Below are 22,275 nucleotides of genomic sequence, written 5' to 3' on the forward strand. Positions count from 1 at the left end.
TTAGAACTGTGGCTGCCAGAATTTAATGTCAACAATTAAAATTTATTTTGATCCTTACCTAGTGTTTATTACTGTTTGTATACACAACAGACCTTACTAATACAGAGATGCACTATTAGATGGAATTACCATCTGTTCAGAGTGAAATGCTGGCATCTGTCTTAGATTCTAAAACTAAAATGATATTATTTCAAACAAAAACAAAATTAACTGCTCTTTACTTAGCAACTTCGTTTTTGCATGTGCACTCACATACATAGGAAAGGCTTATTTGTAATGACCTATGTAATCACGTCTATATTTGGATATATGACTTTAAAATAAGCTGTATGGACCATCTGTCTTTACTGGTCTTTTTGGTGCCCTCTGTTACTCAGTGGCATGCAGCGATCATTGGCTTTTAAATACTGTTTTAGCTTTACAATATATTAAATATGTATTATAGTGCAAGACATTAAAACTACATAATTAAAATATCCAAAATGTGACTTTGAATCTACTAAAATACAGTATGCTCATTATTTTGACAGATGTGTCTTAACAGAATGTGACTGAAAAAAATTTAAATAGGTAAAATTATAGTCAATTCATCTTAACATAGTAGCTACAGGTACCACAGTGACACCTTTAGGAAAATATATACTGTATCTTTTAGTCCCGAATATTTTTAATTTCAGCATACAGTACCACGAAGGCCATAGTTACAGATTTATTTTCAGCTTTTTGGGGGGTCTGGACTTAAGAATAGGCTCTCACTGTGTGCAAGGAGGTGAATTCTCAAGTACCAAGGACATTGTAGTTTTAAATACTGATGTTATAGCAAAGACTTTCTGAAAGGCTAGGCTTCTATTCCATATATCACCAAATAATAAATTGTGTCATGCCAGTGTTTAATGCATGTACACAGTGCATTAACTGTAACTGTAGTACATTTATTTGTGCTAGAGGAGACTTGAAAATGATTAAAAGATCAATACTTCCCTGTCACAGAAGCAAGTGTTACGATGCATTTAAGTAGTTAATTGCATAAGCCCCATAAAAGCTTCAAGTTTGGGTAGCAGGGATGCCATAATTACAGTCCAAGCAGCTACCATTTATTAATGGTGGACTTCTAAGGGAGATATGTTTGTTGTCATCAGTGTTGGCTATCTGTGTACATTTTAGAAATAATGAATTTTAGCATTTCTGTTTTAGCATCAGTAAGTTGAACCGGAGGGCTCAACCTCAGTACTCACATTTAAAATGCTGACATACACCTATTCTCTCCAGCGATGAAGTTTTGATTGTTAAGCCACATTTTCTGTTTAAACCTCTGCATTTATATTGAAATTCATTAGTGTTCTGCCCTACTTATGCAGGGAAAGCTTATGACCTCACACCACACTACTTTAATTTTGACATTGTAAATTTCTAACATAGCAGTGTGATGCTAATTAGATTGTGAAGTCATAAATGATGTCTGAATAGGAATTTACAACACACGCAGTATGGTTGGTGGGGGGTTTTTTCATCCCTTCAAGAAGAGTATTTATCAAGTTGGAGGAAAAGAAATAACAACATGCTACGGGTTAATGGGAGAAAAGAAAAGTATGTTAATAGTCCTGTAAATGCAAGAATCTTTAAAAGGACATCATTAATTCAATCCAAATGAAGGTCTATACAATGAACTCATAGTATACACAAAGGTGTGTTGTGATGCAATTCATCAGATTTTCAAGACCTGTATTTCAGTCCTGATCATGTTATTCCTGAAGTGAGTTTGGTGCCCTATAGTCATCATGGGAACGATTTAATTGAACGTGTTTCCATCATATCTCCCTTCCAGTTGCATACAATAAAGATTCATTTATTAAATCCTTATTTATCAGACAGAGGGGTTACTAACAATATAAAATGGATATGGATTCCGCTAATAAAGAACTACTGTACATCAGCTGTAGACAATAGCTGGTTACACTGCTTTGCTGAATCAATCCACTCACACCTGTAGGACCATCATTTCGTTATCCAAACAGGTCATGCTGCCCTCCAGTGGCTTACTGTACAGTGTTTTTTAAAAACTTCAATAGTTTTATTTCATAATTCAACTGTAGAATGATCATCACAGTTGGCTTGATTAATAGGTGTCACACTGAATGTTCCAGTATTGGGAAAATAAAGTAATAATATCAAATTCTGTGACATATTCATACCTGCAAAGAGTCAGTCTTGTATCAGCTTCGTAGTGTCCTACAGAGCACCAGCTTCTAGGCAAGAAAAGATGGAGAGTAACATTTACTCAGTTTGGAGAATTATCTGTATACATGACAGTGGCTCATAAAATTATATATCTGCTTTGAGGAAGAATCTTTCATGGAAACAGTGAGGATGTGCCAAACTGGTTATTTGCTAGAGGGCAATCACCGTGTAGGTCCTCAATACAAGTACTGGGATAATGGTTCTGCTTTTGTTGACCAAAATTTGTTCACTTTGTGGCAAAATCTTGTTTGCTCATGTACCAGAGTGCTAAAATGAAGTTAGGAAGAAGCTACTAAAGTTTGACTTTCCTCTGAATTTAGACCCCGACCCTGCATTGAGAACCCTGTGGGAGTATGCCTACATGGAGCCCCTTGAGAGCAATGCAGAATTGGGGGCTAAGAGTCTAACCAAAGAGGGAACATTAATTCTATTATGTGGAAGTGATTCATATTATTAAGGTTCTATAAGAGTTATGTCTCATGGTCTGCGTGGGATGGAATAGTAGATAATTGTATCCGAAGTTTGAAGAGCAAATGAGACATTACTACAGGGTGGGGACTAGGTTTTTTTTTTTTAAATATCAAGAATCCTTCAATTAGTATAGTAGCACAGTATAGGGGCGCCGTGGAGATTTGCATTTATTGTTTGGTTGACCAGAAACTGGGTCCCTCATAAACAATATATTACGTGTATGAAATTAAGTTCCAAGCAGTCTGGACAGTTATGCCTGGGTAACAATTTTTTTCCCTACACATAGCTCCAAGAAAACTTGCTGCCCCTCTTCTTGAAGGAGTAAACAGCACAGTGTTAAAGATACATTGGAATGAACCTGAAGAACTTAATGGGCCTTTTCCCATCTACCAGCTGGAAAGAATGGATTCATCTTTAGCTATAACGAGGGTGGAAGTAATGAAAGGAATCCGTTTCCCAGGAAATGGTTATTACAAATTCCCCAGTTCTACTCTCCCTGCCAATACCGACTTTACAGGTAAATGAGTTTAAATTACTTACGGAATGTTTAAATTGTACTCTGCATTTGTTTTACCATTTATTATCTTCTATATCATTTTTATTGCGAGATCTGTAGATTTTACTTTGAGTATTGTGTGATTGTTAGCTATGTAAAGACTACTTCAGTTGTGCTAAGTCTGTAACTGAATGCATTCACTTGAAAGTTACAAATTCTCACAAAGAACCTGTAGAAAATTTTATCAGACATGGGATTTTGATTCCTTTGGACTCAGACACTGAGCTATGGTGAGCTGTGCTGCAGACATGATATATTTCTTAGTGGGAAATATAAACTGGGTTTTTATTTATTTTTCTGGGGTGAGATCTCTGCAGTGTATTCATTATTGATTCTAAAGCATGTTTCTTCCTCTGCTACCATTTAGTGTCCCAGTGGTGGTGTGAGAGCTGGTAGAAAAACTCTCTCTCCCTTGCTCCTGTTTTGGATTTCTGTAGTATTCTAAGAGTCATGGGACAAAATGTATCTGTGACTATGAACATCAGTGTTTTAGTTGTGTGGTGGGGGCAGGGGTTGGGAGGGGGGGTCACCAATCTGACAAATCGACTGGTACCTATAGTTCTGCTGTTTTTGGGTTGCTGCTACCTATCATCAGCACTCTTTATGTCTTTGCTTCTGGCTTGGGAGATTGAACTTTCAACTTGGGAGACTGAACAGAAAGCCTGTGAAAGATAAGAAAATAAGAACATAAGAATGGCCATACTGGGTCAAACCAAAGGTCCATCCATCCCAGTATCCTGTTGGCCAACAGTGGCCAATGCCCGGTGTTCCAAAGGGAGTGAATCTAACAGGTAATGATCAAGTGATCTCTCTCCTGCCATCCATCTCCACCCTCTGACAAACAGCGGCTAGGGACACGATTCCTTACCCATCCTGGCTAATAGCCATTAATGGACTTAACCTGCATGAATTTATCTAGTTCTCTTTTCTAGTTATCTAGCCTTCACAACCTCCTCAGGCAAGGAGTCCCACAGGTTGACTGTGCACTGTGTGAAGAACTTCCTTTTATTTGTTTTAAACCTGCCTCCCATTAATTTCATTTAGTGGCCTCTAGTTCTTATATTATGGGAACAAGTAAATAACTTTTCCTTATTCACTTTCTCCACATCACTCATGATTTTATACACATCTATCATATCCCCCCTTTGTCTCCTCTTTTCCAAGATGAAAATCCTAGCCTCTTTAATCTCTCCTCATATGGGACCAGTTCCAACCCCCTAATCATTTTAGTTGCCCTTCTTTGAACCTTTTCTAATGCCAGTATATCTTTTTTTGAGATAAGGAGACCACATCTGTGTGCAGTATTCAAGTTGTGGGCGTACCATGGATTTATATAAGGGCAATAAGATATTCTCCATCTTATTCTCTATCCCTTTTTTAATGATTCCTAAAATCCTGTTTGCTTTTTTGACTGCCACTGCACACTGCGTGGATGTCTTCAGAGAAGTATCCACGATGACGCCAAGATCTCTTTCCTGATTAGTTGTAGCTAAATTAGCCCCCATCATATTGTATGTATAGTTGGGGTTATTTTTTCCAATGTGCATTACTTTACATTTATCCACATTAAATTTCATTTGCGATTTTGTTGCCCAATCACTTAGTTTTGTGAGATCTTTTTGAAGTTCTTCACAGTCTGCTTTGGTTTTAACTATCTTGAGCAGTTTAGTATCATCTGCAAACTTTGCCACCTCACTATTTACCCCTTTCTCCAGATCATTTATGAATAAGTTGAACAAGACTGGTCCTAGGACTGACCCTTGGGGAACACCACTAGTTACCCCTCTCCATTCTGAAAATTTACCATTTATTCCTACCCTTTGTTCCCTCTGATACCATGACAACTTAATTTATGTAAGACCCTTTGGTGAGGGACCTTTTCAAAGGCTTTATGGAAATATAAGTACACTATGTCCACTGGATCTCCCTTGTCCACATGTGTGTTGACCCCTGTGCTCTATTGAAATAATCTGCTTCTGCTGATGCCCTTCATTTTGTGGACCAGAAAAGTGTGTTTCCAGGGCACCAGTGGAAAATTGAGCTGCTTGGGAAATGTCTAGGCCAAGCTCATGATGATTTCTGAGATGCCAGCTCATGGTACCGATTGAATCTGGTGAAAATGATGAAGGCCAAAGTGATCACTTTTCTCTGATTTCCTGTTGATGGGCTGAATAAATAACTTTGCTCAATGCTAGTGTGTCAATTAAAAGTCTTGTATTCACTTATTTTGCTGACTTTGTAGCACAGTGGTGATTCACAGGAGTTTTGCATAGCAAGCCCCTAGCAACAGCCAATGGACTCTCCACAACACCTAAATTGCTTGATGTTCATTCCCCTGATACTAAAAGCATGTAACCTCCCCTGAGTGTTTAGTGAAAATATTTTATTTGCTCATTCCATTGTCTCTCTGTACTGTTGTGGCCTAAACTGTATGGGGATCAAGGGTGCAGTTTTTCTGATTTGGGCTATTGCTATCAGCTCCATGTCTGCAGTGGAGGGGGATATTTTCCACTATGAGTCTGAGGAGAGACAAAGAGTGGTGGATATCACTGAATGTCCCCTCTATTGGTGCTCAGAAGCCCCGGAGTGTTCATTTCCCTTCAGTGGGTGGGCCAGCTAGCTGGGCTCATTAACATAGTCTGTTCTGTTGTCGTGACTTCGGTGCTACAAGCAAAGTGTTGTTTGACTATGGGACAGTGCAGTCAGTCAGGTTGTTTGTACTATTGAAACTGAGGGCTAGGAGTAAGGAAAAGGTCTCTCTGGAGATGGTTGAAGCAGACTCTGGAAGGTATAGACAGAAGGGATGGGAGAAGATGTTAAAATAAAATCCCCTTTAATTTGCCATTTTGTGGCTGCTTATGATACAGATAAATGTCATTTATCATCACTTGGGATTATAATCTTTCTATGGAGATCAGCTATTAGTCATAGTATTTGGAGATGGGCTGGGACTGAAATATGGTAAGCAATTTGTCCAGACATCTACAGATAACGCCTGGTGATCAGGTTAAATCAGCCAGTATGATACCCAGAAATGTAGAAGTCATGTATCTTGACAACTCAATAAATTATCCAGAAATAAATGTGGGTAGCTGTACATTCAGTCATCTGGATTCAGCACCCCTTCCAAAATATCACTGAGGGAGAAGAGGGGGCAGAGAAATTGAAGAATGAGACCTTCAAAAGAAAGAGTTGGTAAAATCCTTTTTAATTGTTTTCTCCACATATTCCTTCCCTAAATCTTTCCCTTACAATGCACTACTGAAGTCAGGCATTTGGCATAGAGTGTATTCTTTAGATGGAATGGTTTTGCTATGCATACAGCTGTGTGCATTTTTGACACAAAAGTGTGCCAACTTGTACATGCCAGCCAGCAGACGTGGTGTGTGTGAATACTTACTGTTCCAGAAAAGACAGATCAGTTTATTCATTGCTAATAAATGTAGTTGTCCTCACTTCCTCCCCTGATCATTCTTGTACTCTGAGGGGCAAGTAATAGGGGCAGATGTATTATCTGGGAAGTTTTCCAAATTCATCTTATAAAAAGAAGTTAGGCAATAAACATTGGCTGTACTAAGAAGCATCCTTCTGTCTGTAACAAAGCCTCCAGCTGCACAGTAAAATGTGCCCTGAGTATACATTAGGTAGAGAGGAAGTCAGGTATAGAGGAAAATCACTTCTGCCACAGCTGTCCACAAGCAACTTGTCAGTTCCCAAAACTGTGAAGAATTTTCCTCTATACAGCTGCATATTTAAGGCATCTGAAAATAGTCTTTTACTGAAGAGGTGGATTGAATTATTTTGAACACTCCTGCCCTACTGTGGAGGTATCAAAACATGTCTTAAATTATCTGCATTCTCCATATTTTGAAAAATGTTACCGGGTGCACTAATTGTTAGTAATTTTGCTTAGGTGATGCTGTTTCAGGTCATGTCATATCAATTTTGCTGGTACTATTTCATTAGACTCTTTTGCAGTCTCTGAAGTGCTCAAAATACACTTTGTTTCATGAGTCGTACTTAACTGGGGAGGAGGTCAGTGAGGTGACTTCCATGACTATGGTTATGAGAACATCTAGCAATCTCCGTCTGCAGAAGGTGGAAGGATGGGAACGCCTTTCCGCCCTAGAGATGTTGATAAAGTCAGGTGGTCGACGTATATGTTCCTTTTAAAACATTACCTTGATTCTGGGTTCTGAGACTTGCTTAGAAGCTACTATTTTTGTTAATGCGTTTTTAGCATGTGTCCTTATGTTTAAAATTCTCTTTGGTAATAAAGAGAATGGGGGAAAAAACTACTGATAGCTCTGTTAATTTTCCAACTGTGGATTTAGTGGCTGGTTAGGAAGATGTAGTCGATTACAGTTTAAAATGTCTTGTTTGGAGAAAGTACCCTTTAGGGCAGTTTTTCAAAGGGCCTTCCAAAATACCTGTTTGTGTGCATTAAAACTCACTTACAAGTCTAAGAGTTACTTGTGCTGGGAATTTGTGATTGCAAAGTAGATGACTCTAGAGTACAGAGAGGGTATTTTCAGTCAAAAATTTGTCCTGTAGAATGTAGTTTACCAATTAGGCCTGGTCTACACTAGTCTGTTGTTTTGGAATTAGCCGAGTTAATTCGGAAAAAAAAAAAAAAGATTTCGTCCACGTGACCAAACCGGCTTTTTCGATTTAAAGGGCTCTTTAAATCGATTTCTGTACTCGACCTCGGCAAGTGGAGTAGCACTTAAATCGAGATCACAATCCCAGGTTAAAGGTATTGTGGACGCAATTCAACATTATTGTCCTCCAGGAGCTATCCCAGAATGCTCCCTTGTGACCACTCTGGACGACACTCTCAACTCCGATGCACTAGCCAGGAGGGCAGAAAAAGCCCCGGGAACTTTTGAATTTCATTTCCTGTTTGGTCACCATCAGCACAGGTGACCGTCAGCACAGTCCACCATCACAGGTGACCATGCAGAGTCCACCATCACAAGAGATCACGCAGTCCCGGATTCGCAGATGAGCTCCAGCATGGTCTGAATGGGAGGTACTGGATCTCATTGCATGTTGGGGAGACGAGTCTGTTATGGCACAACTACGTTCCAAAAAAAGGAACGCAAATACATACGCAAAAGTCTCCAGGACCATGATGGAAAGAGGCTACTCCAGGGACGCAGAGCAGAGACGAACAAAAATCAAGGAGCTCAGGCAAGCATACCAAAAATCCAGGGAGGCAAACGGGCGCTCTGGGTCACAGCCCCATACAATTATGGGGAGCTCCATGCAATTATGGGGAGGTGACATCACCACTACCCCACCACTGTCCATGGACACCTGCAAGGGGCGAGTTGCACGGAGTGAGGAGGAAGAGTCATTGGAGGACAAAGAGGAGGAGGAGGCAGCGGACAGTGCACAGGCGGCAAGTGGGGAATCCATTTCCCCCCCTAGCCAGGAACTATGCTTAACGTTGGAGCCAATAGCCTCCCCCCACTTCCAATGTGGGCTTCCGGACCATGACCCTGGAGAAGGTACTTCTGGTGAGAGCCTGATTGGAGCCATGCGGTGGGGGATGGGGGGGAAACCCAGCTGTGCTGGGCTGTTCGCATATAGTTTAAAGGGCTCATTCCTGCTCAGAGCCTCATCGGAGCCACACAGTGGGTGCGGGAGTTGGGGGTGGGGGGGTTGTGTGTTGTGTGAAGTGATCATCCCAGGCAGCCCGCAGGCCTTCCTTTATGGCAAACCCACCAGGCATTGCTTGCTATGGGAAAGGGGTCCCAGCAGTTTGAAAACACTGAAATGAATGTAGAAGAAGCAGAACCCCGCATGCCCCTAGGCTGCCTGCAAGCTGAATTCTGTTGCCTGTCTGTGTGTGATGGCTTACTCATACCAAAGTGTCCCCTTTTTTTCTCTGAAATGTATATTTTAAAATACTACCCTCCCTTTTTCTCCTCCTGCAGGCGCAAATGTTTCAATGCAGCCCCTATCTACTCCGTCCGAGAGGCTGGCCCAAATTAGAAGGCGGAGAAAATGAACTCGGGAAGACATGTTCGCCGAGCTCATGCAGTCCTCCCTCACTGATAGGGCCCAGCTGAATGCATGGAGGCAAACAATTGCGGAGTCCCGTAAAGCATTACAGGAACATGAACAGAGGAGGGACGCGTGCGATGAGAGCAGGCAGGAAGCTATGGTCAAGCTCATGGGGAAGCAAACTGACATGCTCTGCTGTATGGTGGATCTAATGCGGGAAAGGCAGCAGGACCACAGACTGCCGCTGCAGCCCCTGTATAACCGCCCTCCCTCCTCCCCAAGTTCCATAGCCTCCTCACCCAGATACCCAAGAACACAAGAGGGGGAGGCTACGGGGACCCACACACTCAACCCTAGAGGATCGCCCAAGCAGCAGAAAGCTGGCATATGTGAACTTTTTATTTGGTTTCTCAACTTGTCCTTCCCTCCTCCTCCACCCCCCTAGCCCACCTCCGCCCCCAGTCTGCCTTCTGATTTCTCTCAATGTGTTGTGCAACAAATAATAAAGAACAGTTTTTAAACAATTTAGACTTTATTTCCTTTCATATATATGAGGGCGGGTAACTTCAAGAGAAACAGACACAACTGTCACACCGTACCCTGGCCAGTCATGAAACTGGCTTTCAAAGCTTCTCTGATGTGCAGCGCGCCCTGCTGCACTCTTCTAATCGCCCTGTTGTCTGGCTGTGCAAAATTGGCTGCCAGGTGAGTTTCCTCAACCTCCCACCCCGCCATAAACATCTCCCCCTTACTCTCACAGAGACTGTGGAGCACACAACGAGCAGCAATTACAATTGGAATATTGGTTGTGCTGAGATCTAACTGAGTCAGTAAACTGCGCCAGTGAGCTTTCAAACGTCCAAAAGCACATTCTACCACCATTCTGCACTTGCTCAGCCTATAGTTGAACAGCTCCTTACTACTGTCCAAGGTGCCTGTGTACAGCTTCATGAGCCATGGCATTAAGGGGTAGGCTGGGTCCCCAAGCATAATTATAGGCATTTCAACCTCCCCAACAGTAATTTTCTGGTCTGGAAAGTAAGTCCCTTCCTGCAGCTGTTCAAACAGACCAGAGTTCCTGAAGATGCGAGCGTCATGCACCTTTCCCGGCCATCCCATGTTGATGTCGGTGAAACGTCTCTTGTGATCCACCAGTGCTTGCAGCACCATGGAAAAGTACCCCTTGCGATTTATGTACTGGCCACACCGGTGTGCCGGGACCAACATAGGGATATGCGTTCCGTCTATCGCCCCGCCGCAGTTAGGGAACCCCAGCGCATTAAAGCCATCTGCACATTTCCCAGAGTCACTACCCTTGATAGCAGCTGGTCAATGATTGCGTTGGATACTTGCATCACAGCAGCCCCCACAGTAGATTTGCCCACTCCAAACTTATTCCCGACTGACCGGTAGCTGTCGGGCGTTGCAAGCTTCCACAGTGCTATGGCTACTTGCTTCTCAACTGTGAGGGCTGCTCTCATTTTGGTGTCTCTGCGCTTCAGGGCAGGGGACAGCAAGTCACAAAGTTCCATGAAAGTGGCCCTGCGCATACAAAAGTTTCGCAGCCACTGGGAATTATCCCAGACCTGCAACACTATGTGGTCCCACCAGTCAGTGCTTGTTTCCAGGGCCCAGAATCGGCATTCCATGGCATGAACCAGGCCCAATGCCCCCATGATCTCCCAATTGCCACATGCCGTGCTTCTAGGAATGTCCTCATCAGTATAGTAATTACGTTGTTGTCGCTTCCTTGCCTGGTTTTGCAGGTACTGCACATACTGCTGAATAATGCGCGAGGTATTTACAATGGTCAAAAGTGCAGTGGAGATCTGAGTGGGCTCCATGTTTGCCACGCTATGGCGCCTGCACGGGTAATCCTGGAAAAAGGGCACGAAATGAGCTGTTCAGTTCAAGATGGCTGATAAAAGGCGGTAAATGGTTGTCTTCTGTAGCTTTCACGGAGTCAGGAAGCTCGTTAGAGCTGCAAGAGCAGGAGAGCAGAGTTTGTGGTGGAAACGTGAGCAGAGTTTGCGGCAGAAACTGTGCAGTTCTGTTCACGATGGCCGAAAAATGGCGGGGACTTGTTGCCTTCTGTAGCTTCCACAGGAGCCCAGGACAGACAACATGGAAAAAGTGGCGGAAGCTGTGTGGCTCTGTTCCTGGTGGCCGAAAAAAGGCGGGAAATGGTTAGATGAAAGAGTAGATAGAAAGAGAGGACATGCGAGGTGGATTCATAGTACCAGGAGACAGACGGTGCACTGTGCTGCACTGTCTGCTGGTAGTGTGGTGTCTGCTGTAGCTTTCACGGAAGGAGGAGCGAGTGATGGCACACACCCAGAAACACCCGCAAGAATGTTTTTGCCCCATCATGCACTGGGAGCTTAACCCACTATTCCAATGGGCGGCAGAGACTGCAGGAACTGCGGGATAGCTTCCACAGTGCACTGCTCCAACATTCGATGCTAGCCTCAGTACTGTGGACGCACTCCACTGAATTCATGCGCTTTAGTGGGGACACACGACACCAAATGTATAAAATCGCTTCCAAAAATTCGAATAAAATTACAGTATGGAATTAATTTCGTACTGTAGACGTACCTGTAGTTGTTTTGTTTGGCATATTTACAATGAGTATTGCTCATGTCTCTCTAATTTAAAGTCCTCAATCATCCAAAGTTATTGAAGAATCAGATTTAATATTTTCTTCTTCCCCCTCAACATACCTGTAAGTAATTAACAGTGGTCAGAGCAGCAGCAGAGATGTTATTGTTGATGCTGATGTGTTTGCTGCTGGAGAGAAGCCTCTAAATCTTTGTTACTGGGAGCATTTACAGTGGCTAGTGGCTTTATTTAGATTTTGCCTTTTTTCATTGCTATATACAGTATGTTTAATACATAGTCTGAACTTGGCTAGTGATTAGTATCCTTAGCACAGACTGAGAAGAAGAGATTATACTGAGATTTATGTACACTGAGAGATACTTGTAAGCCTTGTGGAACAGGGTGCTCTGTCCCCATTAAGTGGTAGCGGGACTGGAGCTAGCTATCCCTTGTTGCAGTTCTGGCACACAGACACACTGGTCTATGAAATGGCACGGGCAGTTGCTGGGAGAAAAGAAGTGGTCATGAGGTGTCTGCAGGCGAGGGGGGAGGAACCCAAACAGGTTACTGCTTATTTAAGGGATTTGGACCCAGGAGCCTGGTATTGTAGGGTAGGAAAAGTCTCCCCTCTCTCTCTGTTAACCAGTTTTGGAAGAGAGGGCAGCATATATAATCTGCCTCTTCCCTAATACACCTCTACCCCGATATAACGCTGTCCTCGGGAGCCAAAAAATCTTACCGCGTTATAGGGGAAACTGCATTATATTGAACTTGCTTTGATCCGCTGGAGCGCGCAGCCCCACCCCCTCAGAGCGCTGCTTTACAGCATTACATCCAAATTAGTGTTATATCAGGTCACATTATATCGGGGTAGAGGTGTAATAGAAAAGATACTATCAGGAGAAGGACTGCTCACCTGCTGACCTCTCCCAGAGGAAGAAAGACTGAGGTGGTTTGATGTGTCTTCCAGAGGTGAAGATGATTGGAAGACTGCACTCCAGCAGACACACCTATGCAGAATGGGCTTTGTTATGAGGTGTGGAGTTCTGTTTGTTTGAAAGACTTTGCTGCCAGTCCAGGTAGAACTGGATGAGCCCAATTTAAAAAGATCATCTTGGAGAAGCCAACTTGAAGCAGGACACAGTCCCATGGAGGAGGGGTGTGGGGTTCTCTGACCAGGGGAAAGGCTTTCGGCTTAAAGGACCAATAGAGACCATTTTTGTAGACTTAACAAATTAGACTCTCAAGAAGAGGAGTATTGTTTTAAGTATTTTGGACTGCAAAAAAGTTATTGGGAGACCCAGGAGGCAAGTGATGGCGAAGTGCTTATGGGACACTTCATGCTATCAGAGGGTGCTCTCTGAAGATGGCATCCTGCCATAGCCCTCATCACTCTAGTGTCTGAATACCTCAGAAGGATTAAAAATGTATCTTCACAATGTCCCTGTGAGGTAGGGAAGGTACTGTCCCTGTTCTGTAGATGGGAGAACTGAGGCACAGTGAGAGTAAGGCTGGGATTTTCAAAGGTGCCTAAGGGAGTTAGGTTCAACAGGAGCTGGGTTTCTGACTCTGTTGCACTCCTTTGAAAATTGCAGCCTAAATGACATGCCTGTGATCAGACAGCACGTCTGTGGCAGAGTTTGCATCTGTCAGGAGCCCTGGATGTCTGGGAGCATTGCTGAGCCGCAAAGCCTTTAGGGTCTAGTCAGCGGAGGTAGGGATGGATGGATTGAGTTCAAGGGAAGCTGTGGCTCTCTGGGCTCTTATGAAGCCCAACCTGGAGCATTTAGGGAATATAAAGAGTTGTTAGGGCTGCTAGGAGCGGCTCACCTGCCGCTACAAGGTGGAAGTTGCCTCTCCAGTATGTCTGGTTTTGTCCTGTCCGGAAGACCTTTTTTTGGTTTTTCATTTGAACCACAGAGACTGTGTCTATTTTCAATCATGTGAGGACTTTAATCCTTCCTAAATGGAGAAGATTCAAAAACTGCAGCTGGGTAAACTGTTGAAGAAATTACTGTACTGTAAGGTCATTTTTAGGGAACAGATAAGAGAAAGTCTATGAATTGATGAGAAAGTAACCTTGGTGGGGCAGGAGAGTTTAGCAGGCCAAGCCAGACCCCTGAACCTGAGGTTGGAACTCCACAGTGTAGGGCAGTTTGTAGTTCCCTTCTTTCTTATACTGGGAAACAATACATAGCATTTGAGCCGAGATATCCTGAGTGCCTTAACCACAAGATCATATGAGAATGCTCACACATAAAATATATATATGGTGGGGTGGGGGGATTTATTGGGTAACATGTTAATGATGCTTTCTTCCACCTCTGGAGAGGTTTTTAAATTCATATTGGGCAGTGAAACTGGTTGATTTAATTTCTACTCTCTACTGGATGCGGATCCATAGGAAAACACCATTACACAATTCTAGTTCAGAAGTAGATGAGAACTGGAAATGAATGTGCACTGTATTTAGGCTGTGATGTAACATGACTGAGAAAAATGGTCATCATCTGTCAGATTATGATCCATGAAATTTTTTAACACTTTTGCTATTCTTCTATTTAGTATCTTAAGTGGGGTATGGGGAGTTACTTATATAATCACCCACATATTGAATGAGAATATGCTTTAAATTGGAACTGTAACTTTGAGCAGAAACTGACAGTTATCTCAAACTGGGTTGTGTTTTTTGTGTTGCAGACAAATATTCTTTTAGAACCAGTGAAGAAAACATTAAACACATTTTACATGTGATCTGAAATGAGATTGAAGCAATAGAGCAAATTCCATTCAGCACTGCAATAAATGTTGAATAAACATTTTGTAGTTATTACAAGAAACAAATATTTTCATTGATAAATAGAAAACAAAACACAAAATGCCCCCAAACTATTTCAGACATCCCAAAAGAAAATTCTGGAATATATTATGATAAACTAGGACAGATGGTCACTTTACAAAGATGACATTAAAAGTATGTTTGGGATGTCTGTCAAGAGGTGCTTTGTGTTTTCAGACCCTGTTTGATTCTTATGCCAAGCCCCTTGAGTTTTCTCTTCAGACTCAGTCTTGTCTTCACAAAAGAATCATTTTAACTCATGTTTTCCTCTTCATTTTACTTCCTTTCACTGAAGGTCTTGTGCCTCCCCATGAAGTTGGTAGTCTCAGTGAAGAGCCATTTCACTTTTTTGCCAGAACCATTGCCTGGCCACTCCAGAAGAAAGACAAGAGGCAATGGATGTGGTGTAAATTAGGCCACAGTTTTATTCACATAAAATATGTGGGAGTAATGGGCAACAAATAGCATGGTGCAGGAAGAAGAGGGATCAATTTCCCCACTGTTCCAGAGGTATGAGTTTCAAGCTCTTTTCATCACCTCCTTTAAAGGGGGTTACAAAGAGGAGGGAGGATGTCATCTCCCCACAGTATGAAATGCAGGTGCCCCTACCCCCCTTACTCAGTTCCCTTAGGGATGCTTTCCTTCAAATCCTTTTCCAATTCATTTTATCTGATAACTATAATCCTTCCATACTGAGTACCTGTGCTAACCAGATCCTGGTAAAAAGAGGACAGTGCAGTGACTTTTTCTCCTGACCTGGCCCCAACTGCTTCCTGCCCTTCCTGTACATCCCCAGAAACTTTCCTCGTCAGACAAAGATCCTCTTGTGTGAAGGTTGCAGTGGGCACATTTTAGCGAGAATTTAGTCCTTGCACTTAAAATGAATTCACAGTTTCATCTGGAAAAAGACATTCCTTCCTTCCTTACTAATCCCAAGAAGCCTAAAGATCAGGAGATGGGGGAGATGGATATAAAGAAAAAGGAGTGATCCAGCACAACAAAGGGAACTGTGCTGCTTTATGAAAAAAATCTTAAAACGTTTTCTAACATGCACAACAGGGACTTATGCAGCAAATATTCCAAGCTGACACTGACCTCGCCAGTGTTACAGGGGTAATATTTTCACTAAGATGAACTGTTTTTGTTAGGCCTAGACATACTTTCTATCAGCATCAAGCATCTGCTTTTTCTATCTCTTCTGTATTGTAAAAAGATTTATTGTAGCCAGTACAGAAAAACCCCAATTCTCCACTTGTGTATGAATTCTCATATTTACCTCTTGTAGCATAATAGGTCAGCTATGCAGCTCAGGCTCTGGCACCCAGTTGCTTTTTTTTATCCTCTCAAAGACTCCAGAGCCAAAGTACATTATTGCTAGTGTTCAGTGACATTCTGCACTGGAAGGTTTAAAATTTATTTTCCTGTCTTTGCATGATAAGTTTTAGAGTAGGTAGTAACTACAAGATCACAAGTTTGGAAAGCAATACATTTTGGTCCTGATCCCGTAACTGGCTCTGTGCAGAAAGAACTCTGTTCCCATGTGGATCCTTAGTGTCTTCCTGTGGGGAGCCAATTGCAGGATCAGGATCTCATTATTTTTTCTGCTAATTTGTGCTAATAGCCAACATACCAATTTTGGTTCATGAACTTCCAGCTCCACATCTCCTCTTTTTAACCAGAATAATTTCAACCTATTCTTTGAATCATATCAACTTGGCCATTTTGTTTAGATTAATTCAGTTATTCTGTCTCCCTTTTGTATCTTTTCCCATCAACATTTGTTGTTACAGATTATTGTAACATCTTGTGAACTTTTACATACTTTTTTACAATTGAGTTCACAATTTAGATACATTTGCAAGCCCGATCATTGCATGTCCCCATCCTCTTGAACCTTTCCTCAGAAAAATAGAATACCACTATCCACGCTGCCCAAGAAATCATTTTACCTTTTGTTTGTCCCAGTCTTCAATAACAGAAGGACAAATTGTGGCATAAAATACATGGTAGAAAAACCATCAAAGATATACCTGAACAAAACTGATCAGTTCAAGAAATCTTTCTTAATCATAATATATTTTCATTTGAAATGCCTATGTTTGAAGATATGAGTCTTCTATAGCATGATGGATAAAATGCTTAGTTACTGAAGCATATGCAACAGCAGAAAAATCTGTTCTCCAAAGAGATTCAAAATGCATTCAACATACTTCATGACAAGTTTGGTAGGACACAGGGTACCACAGAAGAAATCTGCAAGGATGTTACCTAGTCCTCCATCAATATCTTCATTAAGTGATACAGGCTTGGTCTATTTTGTTCTGCAGAAGCAGACTGGCAGCAAGTGCTCCATATGGAGGTGCCTAAGTAACTGACTTCATCACTGTCTGTGAGAACGGGAAAACCTTTATAACTGCTTATCTCACCCTTTCTACTATTTCTCCTTACTGCTTGTTGTATCCCGCTAGTGCTGTGTTGAGGCAGCGACAAAAACAATATGTAGAACAGATACATTTTTCAAAGTTTTCCATGTTACCGCTTTAACTTTTGTTCTGCCCTGAGAGATTTTTCTAAATTTCAGAAGGAACACTGCAAGATTGAATATAACTCTATTTGGTGGCCCACTAGCAAAGAATCCAGGATGCTGAATATTTTTTGTAATTACGGACACTTGTACATTTCAATAAGAATGGAGTAGACTGGTGGAGCATGACCTCAGACATATACTGAGGTAGTATGATATGTTTAAGTTTAGGCCTGACTAGACACTAACTTCTTGCTATCTTTTGTCTGAGATAGCTGAGCTTTTATGTTTTCAGCTAGATCAGAAAGCACCAACTAAGACATTTTAATAGTCTTGGCTTCAGTCCTTTTTATCTTGTGTTTCTGGTATAGTTGTGCTATTTGCTGCATCTGTTTAGAGAAGACTGATGGGCCTAATTTAATATGTGAGGAACACCCTAATCTTGCTTCCATCCTCCAAGACCTTTCTTAATTCTGGGAGGCTTATAAACACCAGCCTCTCCCTCCCCTTCAAAGTGTCAACCAAAAAGATATAAAACAAACCGTCATTTAACTATCATAATGTGTGCTAATCAGAACTGCTCAGTCACTCAGCTGGAGCCATGCTGACAGGGCTTCTGTAGCTTACAGGAAGGTACCCTGCACAGCGTGAAAGGACATGGAAAGATATACAACCAGGAGCTATATTATCTTTCTGTGAGAAGTTATGAAGGACTGGCTGAGGGCGTGATACCTTCCTCCTAGCCACAGTAAACCATGGACTCTGTGGAGAGCTCTTAACAAGGTCAAGGGGCAGGGAGGAATGATGCTATGGAGGCATGTGAGATTCTTTCTGTATGGAATGGGAGATCCATACATGGAGGTTCTCACATGGATCTCTGCACCATGTTTGGTCCCATACAATATTTAGCACGTCGTTACACTACATTGTTATCCAATATGGTGAAATATAGTAATCATAGTTCTGAAAGACTAAAACATTTAATTTCACTGACTCTGATCCTTATAAATGCTGTCTGCTTTTGAGCTGCTTTTAAGATGTTGTTTCCTCATTCCCAGATTTTGACTTTTGAATAGAACAGGTCCAGACGGAACTACTGAACAAAGTGTTGAATAGACATGTATGGAAAGACATGCATTGATTATAATTGTGTTGTGAATATCACTAGGAAACGTTCATATGAATATTATCAGTATGTATTTCAGCTTCTAATTGATCCTCCAAAGAGATCAAATTAATACCATGTCTAAGTTTGATGGGCTTTATCAATTGAGTGACTGCTAACAGAGTAAAGAAATTAAAGGATTAAAAATATGTGCTTGTTAGGATTCAGTATCTAAGGTCTAAAATCAATCAGCTCATAGACTGAACAATGCCATCATGTCAAAGCTATCATTCAGGATTAGACTGATAATTTGGTAGGGAAAATTGCTGTATATATTACATACACAAAACCAAAACCTACTAACTATGTTTAAAAAAAGTTAAGATTGCAAAATAAAACACTTAAGTTATGAAATGCCAGAATAATGTTGCCCGTGGAACCTTAATTCAGACACATTTTGCATATGCTGTATCATAATTGTAATGATATAATGACATGCTATTTTTTTCTACATGACCTATGCTTCATTCAGTGCAGAGGAAGGACCATGCTCACTGAATAGGTAGCTATTTCTTTTTATTGTCCTTATTCAGTGTTTTATTTACTACATACCACCTCTGCCATCTAACTAACAGAGTAACTGATAGCAGCAGTAGATTGTCCAAGAGTAAGCAAGCCCATTTTTTTCAATCTTCCCTCATAGGTCATGTTTTCTAGACCTTTAATAATTTTTGTTGCTTTTCTCTGGACCTTCTCCAATTTGTCCACATCTTTCCTGAAATGTGGCACCCAAAACTGGACACCATATTCCAGTTGAGGCCTAATCAGCATGGAATAGAGTGGCAGAATTACTTATCAGATCATGCTTACAACACTCCTGCTGATGCATCCCAGAATGATGTTTGCTTTTTTGAAACAGCGTTACACTCTTGATGCATATTTAGCTTGTGATCCACTATGACCCCCAGGTCCCTTTCTGCAGTACTACTTCCTAGCCAATCATTTCCCATTTTGTATGTGTGCAACTGATTGCTCCTTCCTAAGTGGAGTATTTTGCATTTGTCCTTATTGAGTTTCATCCACGCGAGACAGTATCAAAAGCCTTACTAAAGTCAAGATGTACCACATATACTGCTTCCCCTCCATCCACAAGGCTTGTTACCCTGTCAAAGAAAGCTGTTGGTTGGTTTGATGTGATTTGTTCTTGACAAATCCATGCTGATTGTTACTTACCACCTTATTATCTTCTAGGTGTTTGCAAATTGATTGCTTAATTATTTGCTCGTTTATCTTTCTGGGTACTGAAGTTAAGCTGACTGGTCTGTAATTCTTCAGGTTGTCCTTATTTCCCTTTTATTAGGTCTCTGCTGTCTTCCATGACTTTTCAAAGATAATCGCTAATGGCTCAGATACCTCCTCAGTCAGCTCCTTGAGTATTCTAGGGTGTATTTCATCAGGCCCTGGTGACTTGAAGACATCTAACTTGTCTAAATAATTTTTAACTTGTTCTTTCCCTATTTTAGCCTCTGATCCTACCGCACTATCACTGGCATGCACTATGTTAGACATAACCTTTTTGGTAAAAACTGAAACAAAAAAATGGAAATTTCTGCCATTTCCATATTTTCTGTTATTGTTCCCCCACCTCATTGAGAAACAGGACTACCCTGTTCTTAGTCTTTCTCTTGCTTCTAATGTGTTTGTAGAATGTGTTCTTGTTATCCTTTATGTCTCTAGCTAATTAACATTTTTGCCTTGGCTTTTCTAATTTTGTCGCTATGTACTTGTGTTATTTGTTCATATTCATCCTTTGTAATTTGACCTAGTTTCCACTTTGTGTAGGACTCTTTTTTTGAGTTTCAGATCATTGAAGATCCCCTGGTTAAGCCAGGATGGTCTCTTGACAGACTTTCTATCTTTCCTACATAGTGGGTTAGTTTGCTCTTGTGCCCTTAATAATGTCTCTTTGAAAAACTGCCAACTCTCTCGTACTGTTTTTCCTGTTAGAGTTGCTTTTCAAGGGATCTTACCTGTCAACTCAGTGAGTTTGCTAAACTTTGCCTCCTTGAAATCCATTATCTATATTGTGCTGTTTTCCTCCTACTGTTCCTTAGAACCATGAACTCTATCATTTTATGATCACTTTGACCTAAGCTGCCTTCCATTTTCAAATTCTCAGCCAGTCTTTCCCTATTTGTCAAAATCAAATCTAGGATAGCTTCTCCCCTGGTAGCTTTTTCCACCTTTTGAAATATAAAATTCTCTCCAATACATTACAAGAACTTGTTGGATAACCTGTGTCCTGCTGTATTATTTTCCCAACAGATGTCTGGGTAGTTGAAGTTTCCCATCACACACAAGTCCTGTGCTATGGATGATTTTGTTAGTTGTTTAAAAAAAGCCTTATCCACCTCTTCTTCCTGGTTAGGTGGTCTGTAGTAGATCCCTACCATGACATCACCCCCCCCCCATTTTTTTACCCCTTTTATTCTTACCCAGAGACTTTCAACAAGTCTGTCTCCTATTTCCATCTGAATCTCAGTTCAAGTGTATAGATTTTTAATATGTAAGGCAACACCTCCTCCCTTTTCCCCTATCTGTCCTTCCTGAGCAAGCTGTGCCCTCCCAGTCACGCAGGGGCGGCTCCAGGCACCAGAGCTCCAAGTGCGTGCCTGGGGCGGCAAGCTGCGGGGGGCGCTCTGCCAGTCGGCGCTAGGGCGGCAGGCGGGGTGCCTCTGGCAGCTTGCCTGCAGAGAGTCCGCTGGTCCCGCGGCTTCGGCGGACCTCCTGCAGGTGTGCCTGAGGGAGGTCCGCCGAAGCCGCGGGACCAGCGGACCCTCCGTGCTTGGGGCGGCAAAATGTCTAGAGCCGCCCCTGCAGTCATGCATATTATCCTACCAATCTGTGATGCCAACTGTCAGAATTGTGTTTATTAACTAGCATTTCAAATTCTTCCTGCTTATTCCCCATACTTCTCGCATTAGTATACAGGCATCTAAGATACTGATTTGATTTCCTCCCTATGTTCTCTCTTTTTCTCTCTCCCTTATCTCTGCTATAACGACCCATGCTCCACCTAGATTCTGACCCTTCTTCCAGGTCTCCATGTTTTGGACTTACCTGTGGGCTATTGTCACCTCAACCTGTCAAACCTAGTGTTAAGCCCTCCTCACTAGGTTAGCCAATCTGTATCCAAGTATGCTCTTCCACCTGCACCCCCAACTCCTGGACCCCTACTCCCAAAGCCCTCTAGTCACTTCTGATCTGCTCAGGGTCATACCTCACAGAATCATTAGTGCCCACATGGATGAGAAGCCTGGGGTAGTAGTCAGAGGACTGGATGATCCTCGACAATTCCTCCGTAACATCTCTGATGGGTCTCCAGCAGGAAACATACCTCCCATCAGGACAAAAGATGGGTACCTCTGTCCCCCTCAGATAGTCACCAAACACCACTCCCCTACATTTCCTCCTGGGAGTGGTGGCTGCGATCCTGGCTTCTCGTCTACCTTTTGGGGCTGATTTCTCATTGCCAGGGCAAAGTAGCAGTTCTTCATCACTATCATGGGTGGGTATGGAATAAGGATGGAGCACTGTCTGCTGCCAGAAGTAACTAGCAGCCAGTGTCCTCTCTGTGATGCAGTCATCTCCTCCTACCTAGGTGGCATGAAAGCAGCCCTTTCTAGCTGGATAGCTTCCTCAGCCTTGGATATCTCCATATGACTATGCTCAATGGGCATATGAATATGAATATCCTAGTGGGCATTCCTTGAGTCACCTTCTTCTGTAACTGTTCCACCTGCTTCCTGAGAGATTCCACTAGCAGACACCTTGCACACTGGATGGTCCCTGTCTCCCCCTCTCCCCCCTGTCTGGCTTTCTGAGAGTGGGAAATGCAGGCCACAGTCTCTGCAAATCCACACCAGGTT

The 22,275-nt window shown here is 42.1% G+C and overlaps 1 protein-coding gene across 1 annotated transcript in view; it reads left to right on the forward strand.

Annotated features, from left to right (window-relative positions):
• The window catches only part of USH2A (usherin), a 577,940-nt gene that overhangs the window by 136,631 nt on the left and 419,034 nt on the right, over positions 1-22,275 (forward strand). The window contains exon 21 of the mRNA XM_039530373.1: positions 2,996-3,226. Within this exon, the coding sequence (XP_039386307.1) occupies positions 2,996-3,226 (231 nt within the window). The remainder of the gene's footprint in view (positions 1-2,995; positions 3,227-22,275) is intronic.

The sequence above is a fragment of the Mauremys reevesii genome, linkage group 3 (genome assembly GCF_016161935.1).
Source record: "Mauremys reevesii isolate NIE-2019 linkage group 3, ASM1616193v1, whole genome shotgun sequence".
NCBI classification, from domain to species: Eukaryota; Metazoa; Chordata; order Testudines; family Geoemydidae; genus Mauremys; species Mauremys reevesii.